A 14,154-nucleotide genomic window follows, 5' to 3' on the forward strand; every position below is an offset into this window, starting at 1 on the left:
GTATTTGCAACGCACATACAATATTTGAAGTTTTGAATCTCCGGTGATAAAGTCACTCTTTTTAAGTATGTTGCTGCCCACTTTATTTAGAATTTTGGTCACCGTTTCACACACATATATAAAGACAAAAAGAAAAAAATTTGACGCCAAAAGAGTTGGAGGACGCCTTCGGTTCTTCGCCCAAGAATGGGAAAAGAGTACGTCAAATGGGTGGATTATAAGTTTCAGAAGGTTACAGAATCAAGTTTTCCGCAAGACCACAACCATCCTTCCTACTGTCAAGCTATCCTTCCAGGAAGAAAACAGAGGCACTCCTAACAGAAGCCCTTCTTCTTTTAAGGAAAGATGTTGTAGAGATGGTTCCCAAATGTTGGGAATTTCAGGGAGTTTACTCACGCCTGTTCCTGGTTCAAAAGCCAGACGGATCCTTTCGGCCTATCCTAGACCTAAAACAGGTCAATGCCTGCATACCGTACCAAAAATTCCAGATGGAAAATATTTTGTCGGTAACGCACATTTTACAAAAAGGAGATTACATGGCAAAGTTAGATCTGAAAGATGCCTACCTCCATGTTCCGGTTTTAGAATCTTCCCGGAAGTTTCTCAGATTTGCGATCCTAACAGTAAGGCGAAGAATTCTACATTTCCAACTCAAGGCTCTACCGTTTGGCCTGTCCTCGGCTCCTTGGGTTTTTACAAAAATCCTGGCACCCATAGCAGCAGCTTTATGTCTCAAAGGTATCTCGATTGTTCCGCACCTGGACGATTGGTTCTTGAAATCCCAATCAAAACAAATTCTAAAATATCATCTCAAGATCGCTATGAAGGTTTTAAAAGAACACGGTTGGCTCCTGAACCTAAAAAAATCCAAGTTGATTCCTTCGCTGAGTCTAGAATTCTTGGGTCTTCTGGTAGAGTCACAGTCCCTGTCTCTTTTTCTACCAATAGAGAAACAAATGAGGATTTTAAAAGCAGTATCAAAGATGCAGAAAAACCTAAGCTCAATCAGGGATGCTATGAGGTTACTGGGACTCCTCACTTTTGCGATCCCGGCAGTGGCATGGGCAAAAGCAGAATCAAAACCATTACAATGGGACATTCTTTCCCAATGGACATGGAAACAGGAAGATCTAGACTCTGCCTTTCACCTATCCGAAGTGGTAAAAACTCAACTAAACTGGTGGAAAGACAGAAGCAACATTTCAAAAGGCCTATCGTTTGCACAAAAACAGTGGGTTACAATAACCACAGATGCTTCCCAGGCTGGTTGGGGCACCCATCATAGGTCTTTGGAACAGAGAAGAGGCATGCGCTTCCTCAAATTTCATGGAGTTAAAAGCGGTATGGAAGGCTCTGGTATCCTTCGGTTCAGTCATCACCAATCAGGCGGTGAAGATTCAGTCGGACAACGCCACTACAGTAGCATATTTAAATCACCAAGGAGGCACAAGGGTGAAAGCTCTACAGGATCTCTGCTACCATATAATGTCTTGGGCCTAAGCGAATCTTCTCGCAATCTCAGCTACCATTACCAGAGGGTCTCTAAACGTTATTGCAGACAACCTCAGCAGAAGTCATTGGTCTCAGGCAGACTGGGCACTATCAAACCAAGTTTTCTTGGAGCTGGTTACACGCTTCGGCAGGCCAGATATAGACTTGATGGCCACAAGGAGAAACAGAAAAGTGCAGAGATTTGCTTCTCTCCAAGCAGGAGATTACCCAGATGTCCTAGACGGTCTATCAATCCCTTGGAACTTCGACATGGCTTATGTTTTCCCTCTTGTAGCTCTTATTCCACGAATAGTTCAGAAGATAAGATGGGAGAAGGCAAGAATTTTAGCAGTCCTGCCATTCTGGCCCGAACAGGAGTTGGTTTTCAGAAGTGGAAAACATGACCATCTCACGTTGGTCTCTCCCAATCTCTGCCAACATATTAGAGCATGTGATTCTTCCCGTAGAAACCCTGGAAATGTTTCATCTGACGGCATGGTTGCTGCAAGGTTGATCCTCCAAGAACATGGTCTGTCAGACCACTTATGTGACGTTTTGCTGTCTTCTGTCCGCTTGTCCACTTCGAAAATCTATTTCAGGGTTTGGATGAAGTTCAGAACCTGGTGTTCCATTCGAGGTTCGGATCCTGCCAAAGCATCAGTCCCGGAAATTCTTTCTTTTTTGCAGGATGGGTTTGAAGCCGGCCTAGGGGTCTCTACACTCAAAGGCCAGATTTCAGCTCTAAGTCACTTCCTGGTTTGTTACATTGCCTCAAACCTGCTTATACAAAGATTTCTTAAGTCCATAAGACTGAAGAGGACTCCCAAGTTAGTACCTTTCCCTACCTGGGATCTGTCTCTGGTGCTTCAAGCCCTTTGTGAACCACCGTTTGAACCATTACTGGAGGTTCCTATCAAGCTGCTTACCTTCAAGACGGCTTTCCTGGTGGCTATCACCTCAGCTAGGAGAGTAGGTGAGATCCGAGATCTCTCTTCCTCTCCGGAGTTCACCATTTTTCATCAAGACAAAGTGGTCCTGCACACCAAGCCTTCTTTTTTGCCTAAGGTTATCTCAAGTGCTGCTATTAGCCAACCTATTATCTTGCCGGCCTTTTGTCAATCTCCTGCATCGGATCTGGAAAGAAAGTGGCATCTCCTGGATGTTAGAAGTGCCCTGAAGATCTACCTTCAGAAGACTCAGGGGTTTAGATCCTCAGATAATCTATTCGTATACTTTCAAGGCACTAACAGGGGTTGTGCTGTCTCCGGACCCTCTTTGGCCAGATGGCTCACTAATACCATCAGGTTGGCTTATCAATCCAAAGGGATTCCCCTTGGATTCCCGTTAAAGGCTAATTCCACTAGGGCTATGGCGACCTCCTGGGCTGAAAGAGCAGCTGCCTCACCTGAAGACATCTGCAAAGCTGCTACTTGGTCTTCCTTACACACCTTTATTAATTATTATAGGCTGGAAATATTCTCATCATCTGAAGCTGCTTTTGGGCGTAAGGTGCTGCAAGCTGTGGCCTGCTGAGTCCCCACCCTTTGTTTTGTTGCAGGGATATGCTATATCTTGCTATATCCCACTTGTAAGTACTGCCACTATACGAAGGGAAAAACAGTAATTTTACTTACCGTAAATTCCTTTTTTCTTAGTATAGTGGCAGTACTGGCTTTCCCTCCTTTCATATGGATTAAATGACTTTGCATTATTCAGTCTCCGTTTGGTTCTTTTGTATTAGTGGTATGATACTCTGGCTTACAGGTTATATGGAGGCAGCAGGCAGAGCACAGCAATTTAATTCTAAGAAGGGGAAGCTTATTGTCCAGAACCATAAGGAACATCCCACTTGTAAGTACTGCCACTATACGAAGAAAAAAGGAATTCACGGTAAAGTAAAATTACTGTTTTTTGGTTCTCACAAAAGGGGGTGGTGTCCACTCGGTTATCAATCTTCACCCTCTGAATGTGTTTGATGCATCATCCATTTCAAGATGGAGAGTATTTACTACCGCTGGGATTTTCTCCTGTTTGGAGTAAATATAGTGGAGACAGTGTTTATTCACTAAATACCCAATTACAGTGGTTTGAAAACAGTATTACAAAATAAAATTAATAATACTAATCAGGAAAACTTCAACTCTACTATAGTCACAGCTTGACTAACTTAAAGTGCAAATTTTAGACCAAAATAGCCAACTGTAACTGAAGATAATTATTCCATGCAAAGATCGCTAGAGATAGGGGGAGAGAACTTAGAGGGTAAACCCTTCCCTTAGGGGAGATGTAGTTTAGGTTAAAGTAAACAGCACTGGATCGGGCAAACAAACTACACAATCTAATCTTAGAATATTGCGGACAGAAGCAGATTATTTAAATAAAATGACAGCAATTGATCTGTTTTATACTGTCCATTCTAAACATTATTTGCTCATCAGTAATCTTTCCAACCCACACAGCCCAAAACAATAAACCCTAATTCCCTGTAAAGGGAAACTATTGGTGAATGCATTATATCATGAATACATTACAAAATAGACACTTGCCATCGGTTTCCTGTACATGTGCCATTCGGTAAGCCTGCCTGCAGCTACATACAGACCCCTCATTCACCACGATGAGACACTCCACACAAGAGGTTGTAATGCTGGTCTATTCATATTCCATAAATCTCTGTACTGGATGAGTGGAACGGTTCTGTAACCTGATGGAATCCATACTGTCTGCTATCAGTGTATACACACTGTTTTTTTTCTTTTATTGCACTGGTTAGAGCAAAGATTGCTGTTTGGAGCACAGAGATTGGACAGTCTGTGCATGCATGGACCCTCTGTTGAGGAAGGAGAGCTCGGCCAAGGAATGGTGTATGGTGAGTGCACAGCGCATTCACCATATGGAAATAAATGATCTAGGCAGTTGCAATAGTTCTGAGGTCAGTTCAATACTTGCAGTGATTTTTACAGATCATCGCCACTCTAGGTGCTGAGCTAGTGCAGGGTACTGCCTGCACTGAAAACAGAACAACAATGCAAATGTGATGGTGCTCAGACTGGCCTTATATATAACAAGTTTGTCATCTCTTACTAGGTGTATTTGTAATGTGAAATAGCACAGCTGCATGCTGAAAACAGCCCACTTTGAAGTTTTACCCTCAACAGTCAGCAGCCCCTTTCTGTGTTTTACTCCAATTTAGAAAAAAGCCAGTACCATAAACTTTTTTTTTATAAATAAAAATCAGACCATTAATAATTTTTTTACAAGATATTATATATTTTTTCCATAGTATGGTATAAGTGATTCTAAATTTGAAATGACTGGTTTAATGTTTGTTAATAATTTCTGGGATTAAGAGTGCATTGATGTGATACACAATCTATTTAAAGTGGAACTGTCACTTTTTTTTTTTTTTTTTTTTTAAACGTATAGTTTCAAACCCCCCCTCACATAACCAAACATCATGACACAAAAAAGTAGTTTTATTTAGGAATAGTTAATGTCAATAGACAAAACTTTTTTTATGGAAAATAAAAAAAACAAAAAAAAAAAAAAATGAGCTGCTTTTTAGTTCATAAGAACTTCCATCTGTACAAGTCGAGAGTTTGTGTCGCCAGACATCCTGTATGGAATCATCCCGGCAAATGTGATGATAGCGCGAGCTTGACTACGCAGAACCTGGATAAGACAAGAGATTCAGTAACGGGATTTACCAGCTATGGGTCACTGTCAAACTCAAACTCATCAATATACCAACTTACAGAATGCCTTTCCTCCAACACTCGCTGAGGATGCCCAAGGGAGGAGGGCCCGCTGCCCTTTAACCTTTTATACTGCGTGCATAATATGTTCATTGTTGCAAGCAGAACTTCAGACAAGTTATGCCGGATCTGTTAAAGGGAATTAACCAGTTGGTAACTTCAGGCATAAAATAAATAAATATCACAAATGGGTATAGAGGTCATTTATAAAACAAATTTATATCTAGCAAAAACAGTTTATAATGATCAGCTGGGATTTTTGTTATTTATGGTATGTGAGCAACAGAAAGCAAAGCACCCACAATTCTACTTATATTGTCTCCCTCTGGAGAACTGCTGCTTCCAATCTGCTCTGCTGTCTGGAACAGTTAATGTATTGTGTTACTGAGCCGGGTAGATAGATAAACAGCCTGAAACTGTAGCATAGAAAATATAACTACATTGGGAAAGCCTTTATGTTTTTTTTTGGCTTACATTGCTTCCTGTTTTCCCTTTAGTGTGCTCTCTTTGCCAAATTCTTCCCCTTCTTGTACATCTCGCGTCACTCCTCTACAAGGTGTGTAATTTTATTGTCCCTCTTGTGGTTCCCATTGTTCTCATATCCGTCTTTTATATGGCTACCTTGTTCCACATTTGCCCGTTTCTCCCACTTTTGTCTACCTTTTCCCAACTGGCCGTTTTGCGAATGATCTGGTCTGGCCTCTTGTCTGGATCCCAGTAGGAAAGTGCCACGTGAATTTTCCTGCGCATAATGGTCAGCAGTGGCATGCAGAAAGATAGCCAAGACACTGAATATTTTATGTTGACATCAGAGTGCAGGAAAATACACCTCCAAACTCCCATTCATTAATGAAGTCTTCCTGCTCAAATTAAAGAAAGGGAGCTACAATTTCCCTGATGGTTTGAGGTGCAAAGTCCATGTCTATTGAATGATGTTATGCCCTTTGAGTCTTCAAGTAATTCCTGCAAAATGATCATCAGTGGACAGTAGATGCCATGTTAAACATATTATTACACCAAAAAGGTGTGAGATAATTTGGTTTTAAGGCACACATTTTTTTGTATCAATCTATTTAAGGGAACACTCCATTTTTTTTAACCAATAGAGATTCCTTTTTTCCTGCATGTTCATATGTGTCCAAAATGTGTTCATAAATGACCAAATTTTAGTCATAAATTTAGCAAAATGACCAAATATTTAGAATCAATTAGCTCAACAATCGCCGGGAATTGAACTTTATTCAAACAATTAACTAGTATTTGCATGAGTCTAGAATTTATGAGTGCAGGATTCCTGATTGATTTCTTATTTTATTTCCTACTCGGAACATTTGAATGTTACATACTACTGGGTAGCAATTTGATGTGCTGCCCATCAACATGTTGTGTGTCCAAGAAAGGATTTGGCATATTACTGAGATCCAAAAACTCACTCCAGTTAGCAAAGCAGATCAGAGGCAGAATCCATCCAGGAGACAGAAATAGCCAGAAAAAAAGTAATAGTATTTTTAATAAGGAAAAGGTACATACATTTAAAGTGTTTTGTTTTTTTCTCTCATTCATATTTATTTAGGTTGGGTCATGGGTAGAGTACATGGAGCTTAACAGGCAGAATCCCACAGCTCAGTAAGTGGTTTACAGAGAGAGCATAAGCAAAGTCGAGCCTATTTTTACCAGCTGTTACTGGTAAAATGTATCTCTATGTAACGCAGTACGTCAAACATCTCGAGTCCACGTACCTCATCACTGAAGTTCCTAAAGGAAGTCACTCGCTCATCCACACTGTCCTGGCTAAAAGGCACTAGTTTCAACTTCTCGATAATCTAACAAAACATCAAAAGAAAAATTCAAAGTCATGTTCATAGAGAAATTAAAGCGGCACTGTCATGCCGAACTTACCTTTCCTCAATCTCTTCCTCTTCTCCCCCTCTCTCAGGATCTGTTCTTCTTTTCTTCCTGTCTCCTTTAGTTTTCTTTAAAACCATAAGACAAAGTAGGGACTCTTTGTCTTATGGGATTCCTCCGCTTGACCAGCTCTGACCAGCGGAGGAGCAAAGTGTGCTTCATTTCCGCTGGTCAGAGCAATTTTCCCATGATCCCTAGCTTTCCTCCCTGTTCCCACAATGCTTCCTGTCAGTATTGCCAAACGTCCTGTCACTTAGACAGAACGCCGGCAAAACTGCCGAATTGCATCCTAACAGAATTCTCCATTGGTGTTAGGATGCAATTCGGTACTTTGTTTGTATCGGAATTTCATTCTATTGAATGAAACTCCGATCCTATTCATTGCCGCGGCTGCATCTTGCAGCCGCTTAGTAGATAACTCCCTAATTCCCACGGTATCAGGGAGCGATCTACTAAAAGGCTGAAAGACCTGAATTGGTCTTTCAGCCAACTTTACTAATACTAAGTAAAGATTACTTAGTATTAGTAAATAATATGCCCCTACTCGCTATACCGCGAGTAGGGGCATGTCTAGTAAGCAGTGAGCAGCCTGTGGCTGCTCACTGTAAAAAACAAAAAACAAAAAAAACAATAAACACCCCCCCTCCCCTGCGCGGGGTTAAAGATTGGGGGGGGGGGGGGGACCTACTGCCCCCCCCCGGCCCCCACCCCTGCGCGGTGGGTGGGGGCCCTAATAAAACAATAAGGGGGGGGGACCTACTGTCCTCCCCCCCGGCCCCCACCCCTGCGCGGTGGGTGGGGGCCCTAATAAAACAATAAGGGGGGGGGACCTACTGTCCTCCCCCCCGGCCCCCACCCCTGCGCGGTGGGTGGGGGCCCTAATAAAACAATAAGGGGGGGGGGACCTACTGTCCTCCCCCCCCGGCCCCCACCCCTGAGCGGTGGGTGGGGGCCCTAATAAAACAATAAGGGGGGGGGGACCTATTGTCCTCCCCCCCGGCCCCCACCCCTGAGCGGTGGGTGGGGGCCCTAATAAAACAATAAGGGGGGGGGGACCTACTGTCCTCCCCCCCGGCCCCCACCCCTGCGCGGTGGGTGGGGGCCCTAATAAAACAATAAGGGGGGGGGGACCTACTGTCCTCCCCCCCCGGCCCCCACCCCTGAGCGGTGGGTGGGGGCCCTAATAAAACAATAAGGGGGGGGGGACCTATTGTCCTCCCCCCTGGCCCCCACCCCTGCGCGGTGGGTGGGGGCCCTAATAAAAACAATAAGGGGGGGGGGCCTACTGTCCTCCCCCCCGGCCCCCACCCCTGAGCGGTGGGTGGGGGCACTAATAAAACAATAAGGGGGGGGGACCTACTGTCCTCCCCCCCTAGCCCCCACCCCTGCGCGGTGGGTGGGGGCCCTAAATGAACCCCCCCCCCATCAAGGTGACTAGGGGTCCCAAGCCCCTAGTCACCCCCCACCCAAAACATTCTATCCCCTACCTACCCCCCTCACCCTAAAAATAGTGAGGGGGGAATAAAATAACTAACCTGTAAAAAAAAAAAAATTAAACTTACCATTTGACGTCTTCTTTTTTCTAAATTCTTCTTACTTCAGCCCCCCAAAAGGCCAAATAAAAATCCATAAACCCGTCGCACTTTTAAAAAAAACAAAAAAAAAACCGAGCGCAAACAAAAATTAATCCATCTTCACCCATGGAGGGCACGCCGTGTACTGAGCTCCGCAGGGCGGGTCAAGGCTTATAAAGCCTTGCCCCGCCCTGCAATTAGGCTTAGAACACAATGATTGGTTGGTTTAAGCCAATCAGAGTGCTCTGTGTCATTTTACACAGCGTGGGAAAATTCAAAAGAACTTTCCCACGCTGTGTAAAATGACAGATCACTGTGATTGGATGGTTTTCAAGCCATCCAATCACAGTGCTCTGTGTCATTTTACACAGCGTGGGAAAGTTCAATTTTCCCACGCTGTGTAAAATGACACAGAGCACTGTGATTGGATGGCTTGAAATCCATCCAATCACACTGCTCTGTGTCATTTTACAAGCGTGGGAAAGTTCTTTTGAATTTTCCCACGCTTGTAAAATGACACAGAGCACTGTGATTGGATGGCTTGAAAACCATCCAATCACAGTGATCTGTCATTTTACACAGCGTGGGAAAGTTCTTTTGAATTTTCCCACGCTGTGTAAAATGACCCAGAGCACTCTGATTGGTTTAAACCAACCAATCATTGTGTTCTAAGCCTAATTGCAGGGCGGGGCAAGGCTTTATAAGCCTTGACCCGCCCTGCGGAGCTCAGTACGCGGCGTGCCCTCCATGGGTGAAGATGGATTAATTTTTGTTTGCGCTCGGTTTTTTTTTTTTTTTTTTTTTTTTTTTAAAGTGCGACGGGTTTATGGATTTTTATTTGGCCTTTTGGGGGGCTGAAGTAAGAAGAATTTAGAAAAAAGAAGACGTCAAATGGTAAGTGTAATTTTTTTTTTTTTTACAGGTTAGTTATTTTATTCCCCCCTCACTATTTTTAGGGTGAGGGGGGTAGGTAGGGGATAGAATGTTTTGGGTGGGGGGTGACTAGGGGCTTGGGACCCCTAGTCACCTTGATGGGGGGGGGGTTCATTTAGGGCCCCCACCCACCGCGCAGGGGTGGGGGCTAGGGGGGGAGGACAGTAGGTCCCCCCCCCTTATTGTTTTATTAGGGCCCCCACCCACCGCTCAGGGGTGGGGGCCAGGGGGGGAGGACAATAGGTCCCCCCCCTTATTGTTTTTATTAGGGCCCCCACCCACCGCGCAGGGGTGGGGGCCAGGGGGGGAGGACAGTAGGTCCCCCCCCCCTTATTGTTTTATTAGGGCCCCCACCCACCACTCAGGGGTGGGGGCCAGGGGGGGAGGACAATAGGTCCCCCCCCCTTATTGTTTTTATTAGGGCCCCCACCCACCGCGCAGGGGTGGGGGCCGGGGGGGGGCACAGTAGGTCCCCCCCCCTTATTGTTTTATTAGGGCCCCCACCCACCGCTCAGGGGTGGGGGCCGGGGGGGAGGACAGTAGGTCCCCCCCCTTATTGTTTTATTAGGGCCCCCACCCACCGCGCAGGGGTGGGGGCCAGGGGGGGAGGACAATAGGTCCCCCCCCCCCCTTATTGTTTTATTAGGGCCCCCACCCACCGCGCAGGGGTGGGGGCCAGGGGGGGAGGACAATAGGTCCCCCCCCCTTATTGTTTTATTAGGGCCCCCACCCACCGCGCAGGGGTGGGGGCCAGGGGGGGAGGACAATAGGTCCCCCCCTTATTGTTTTTATTAGGGCCCCCACCCACCGCTCAGGGGTGGGGGCCGGGGGGGAGGACAGAAGGTCCCCCCCCCTTATTGTTTTATTAGGGCCCCCACCCACCGCGCAGGGGTGGGGGCCGGGGGGGACGACAGTAGGTCCCCCCCTTATTACCTTTTTTTTTTTTTTTTACAGTGAGCAGCCACAGGCTGCTCACTGTTTAGTGGACATGCCCCTACTCGCGGTATAGCGAGTAGGGGCATTGGGGAGATTTTAATCTCCCTTGTCCTATTATGGGGGTCATATTGACCCCCATAGAGTGAGGGGGGACATGGGGGGCTTATGAAGTGGTGGGGAGCTCTGCTCCCTGCCGCTTCTGTCTTTACATATTACAAGGAGGGAGCTGCACGCCGGTAGCTCCCTCCTTGTAATAAACTGAACGAACAAACTAACACTGATACACAGTGTTAGTTTGTTCGTCTGATTTTTTTCTATTCATTCATTCGTCTGTCTGATGAATGAATGAATAGATGAAATTCCCGTTCGCATGTCCAGGTGTTTCACTGGGCATGTGCGGGAATCTCACAGTCTGTGTAGTGTGGGTAGATGACGTGTCCCACAGGGACTTCACCTACCCACACAAAGATGGCGGCGCCCTGAATAAAGATCGGGGCAGAAGATAAAGAATTAAAAAGAGGTAATGTGGGGGGCTTAGGGGCATTTGGGGGTGACTAGGGGGTCGATTGGATGTAGTGGAGGCGGGAGGGGGGTTAAAAAAAAAACGGGATTCGGCATGACAGTGCCGCTTTAAGCCTAGCTGGAGAAGACTTTATGTAGTGGAAATGAGCAAAATCTCAATAAAATAGATAAATAAGATGTAAATAAAATGTAATTGATGGATGAATAATAGGTAATAAAACATGCATTGACCTATTTGAGCTTAAGGAAGTAACTCCATAGTATATTAAACCAATTTATTTCATAGAAACTAAAAATCAATTACTTTTGATACATAGGAATCCTTTATTTTTCAGTGCAGATAGAAACAGGCAGGCTTATAATGCCCCAACAGCAAATGACAAGCAGTATGGAACACAAAGCTGATATGCTGTGGGTAGAAGTGTACATGCATATGTTTATGATTTAGAAACTTCATACTATGCTGGCACATCTAGAAGGAGCTTCTCCACTATGTATGTTAGGCATAATAGAGTTATCTAGACATATAGAGTAAGCTTAGTGGGTTATGCTGGGCTCACATGTCGTGGTAGGAAACAAAAACAAGAATTTAGCTCATATACTTTGATTGCCCTCCAGATGTGTGTGAGCTAAACTAGATGTGATAGAGGTTAAACATGCTGAACAAGTTAACTTGTAAAAGAGGAGCTTTTGTGCCACTGGATATCGATAATCAAGAAATGCAGGCTAGCCGTTTTTTTATTATACTCCCGAACTGCTGATGGCTGAGTGATTGTAGCTCGCAGTTCGGGTGTTGATTCAGACGTCCAGAATGCAACATAAACATCCAAAAATCACCCAGATCAGTTCAGAAGTTTAGGAATTGTCTGGAAGTCATAATTTGATCGACCACATGCATGGTTCTATGCCCAAAAATAGTTCCACAGTTTCAGAGGTAGCGGTCGGTTTATTTCAGGAAGTCTAAAATCCAAAAAATTCACAAACTGTTCCCGTGGCTCATAGACAGCGTTTGTTCCCCTAATTCATGGGAACAAAACTACCGAATAGTGCTCTCTTGGTTGGTTGGTGAAAAGAAGCAGACGTTCGTGAAGTTGACCGGTGTTCGGGAAGCGGAGTGTCCCATTTTAGTTCCAGACCCTCAACGACCAAGTCCCGCTGCCTTTTTGTCTTGCCTCCAACACGTGGCGTTCGGCTATACAAACGGTGGCCACACTGGGAGAGCACTTAATCCTGTGGTTTCCTTTGTAGTTAATGAGCCAGGGGGTGTTCGGTAGTTTTTTCTATCGAACGAGAAAAATCCAATTCCACGAACCACACAGGGTAGTTTCTTCATAGCCGGCTTCCCTAGGTCACGTCTTCGGGTTCTTTCTAAGTCCCTCCCATACTTGGGAGTACAGAAGGGCCCGATGGACAACTGCCGCTGGTGGTGGCCGGTCCTCCGTCTGTGGGGGTAATGCTTTGGCGCAGAACCCCCTTGAGGACTTCCACTAGGGTGGGATAATAGGTATCAGAGCGGGTGCTGACTCAGATGCTGTGCCCAGTGGGGGCCCCTCTCACTCTACTGCTTGCTCCTCTATACAGTCTTTAGAGGTTCAGGTGCTGTCGCTGCCACACGTGCCTCCAGAACCGGTGAAATATTTCTTCCAGTTTTAAGAGGGACTGCTCAATGAAGTTGGCAGGAGTTGCCTGTGCCTGCAGCAGGTTTTCCTTGGTCGGTAAGTGACTTTTCGGAGGCTGTCAAGGCAAGTAAAGGCCTTGCTTGCCATGCGGGCTGTTCGCTGCCATCTTGAGTGGTAGTGGCAGGAGTCTGGGATAGAAATAGCCCTTTTAGAACTTATAGGTGAAGCGGATACCGTGAAAGTCCAGTTTGAACCGGGATATCCACCACGTGTAGGAGCACAGCGTGCCCCTATCTGCAAATAGAGAGTGGGAAGATCGGCCGCTTCTCCCCCACTCCGTCCGCAACAGGCCTCAACCAGAATTCTCGGGTTCCCGGTGGAGTCAAGACACGGGAAAAATCTATCAGTATGTCCGGGATTCTCTGACCAACGCTGCCCACTTTTAGTCGCTGTTATGGCTCCCTGGTCGTGGTAACCACCCTCAGATCAGTCAAATATGCAAGCCTCACGTTTGCTCAGCTAGAAGGTTAGGCTCCGCCCCAGGAATCTTAATTATTATTGTTTGTATAAACCTTTTATCAGTTTATATAGTAAGACACCGAGGCTTTCATTTATTTTTTCTTAAGGTAACTTTTTAACAGATTAATTACCATGGTAACAGATTTTTATAGCTTACATTATATGCGAGGTCGATATGGCCAGCGTGATACTCATCAAAAAATGTCATCAAGTCCAGGAGCAGATAGAATGTGGAGTTAATAGACTTTTCCGCACTTATTCCTTGGGTTCTGTATCTGGAAACATGAAAAGGTTTTGTACTTTTATTTTCCTTCAATACACAGTTTTACTTTGCTCTTAAGTCAAGAAATGCAATTCACAGAGCTTACACTAGAGATCAAATTTACGTAAAAGGGCACTCATATGCAAGTTATGGTACTGAGGGTATAAAATATAATTTACTTCTGTGAGATCTGTCACTTAAATAGGTCTCTTTCCTAAAGAAAGATATAGTTCATGGAAGTACAAACCACTGAAAAAAAAAAAAAAAAAACCCTAAATTAAATTTGCATATAGGTAATAGGTCGTCAATAAAATGCTTATACAACCAAATGACCTTTATCACCTTTCCATGGTTTCAAGAAAGGGTTAATTAAACACAGGTGCAATTATACCAGAAGTTGCAGTCCACTCTACTTCAGAGCTGAAAATAGATGGAGCAAAATCTGTTTTAAAAGCCTGTACAATAATTGAAAGCGTTCAATCCGGAAGCACTGCTACCAGTCATTTTGATTGTAACTAGAGGCATGGTTATGGCAAAATGTAAACAATACTGTTTCTCATAAACAGCAATGTTTGACTACTTCATTAAAAATACGGACAGGGACTAAAGTGGCATGGGTCATACATAGGCATTTAATG

General features: G+C 44.8%; 1 protein-coding gene across 2 annotated transcripts in view; it reads right to left on the minus strand.

Annotated features, from left to right (window-relative positions):
• Positions 1–4,949: 4,949 nt before the first annotated feature.
• NUP93 (nucleoporin 93) overlaps positions 4,950–14,154 on the minus strand; it is a 65,255-nt gene continuing 56,050 nt past the window's right edge. For both annotated transcript variants that reach the window (XM_063438298.1, XM_063438297.1), the window contains exons 19-22: positions 13,412–13,529; positions 6,986–7,069; positions 5,247–5,375; positions 4,950–5,163 (exon numbers count right to left, since the gene is read on the minus strand). In XM_063438298.1, the coding sequence (XP_063294368.1) occupies positions 5,053–5,163; positions 5,247–5,375; positions 6,986–7,069; positions 13,412–13,529 (442 nt within the window). In that variant the 3' untranslated portion in view covers positions 4,950–5,052. The remainder of the gene's footprint in view (positions 5,164–5,246; positions 5,376–6,985; positions 7,070–13,411; positions 13,530–14,154) is intronic.

Source organism: Pelobates fuscus, chromosome 12, assembly GCF_036172605.1.
Source record: "Pelobates fuscus isolate aPelFus1 chromosome 12, aPelFus1.pri, whole genome shotgun sequence".
In the NCBI taxonomy this organism is placed as follows: domain Eukaryota; kingdom Metazoa; phylum Chordata; class Amphibia; order Anura; family Pelobatidae; genus Pelobates; species Pelobates fuscus.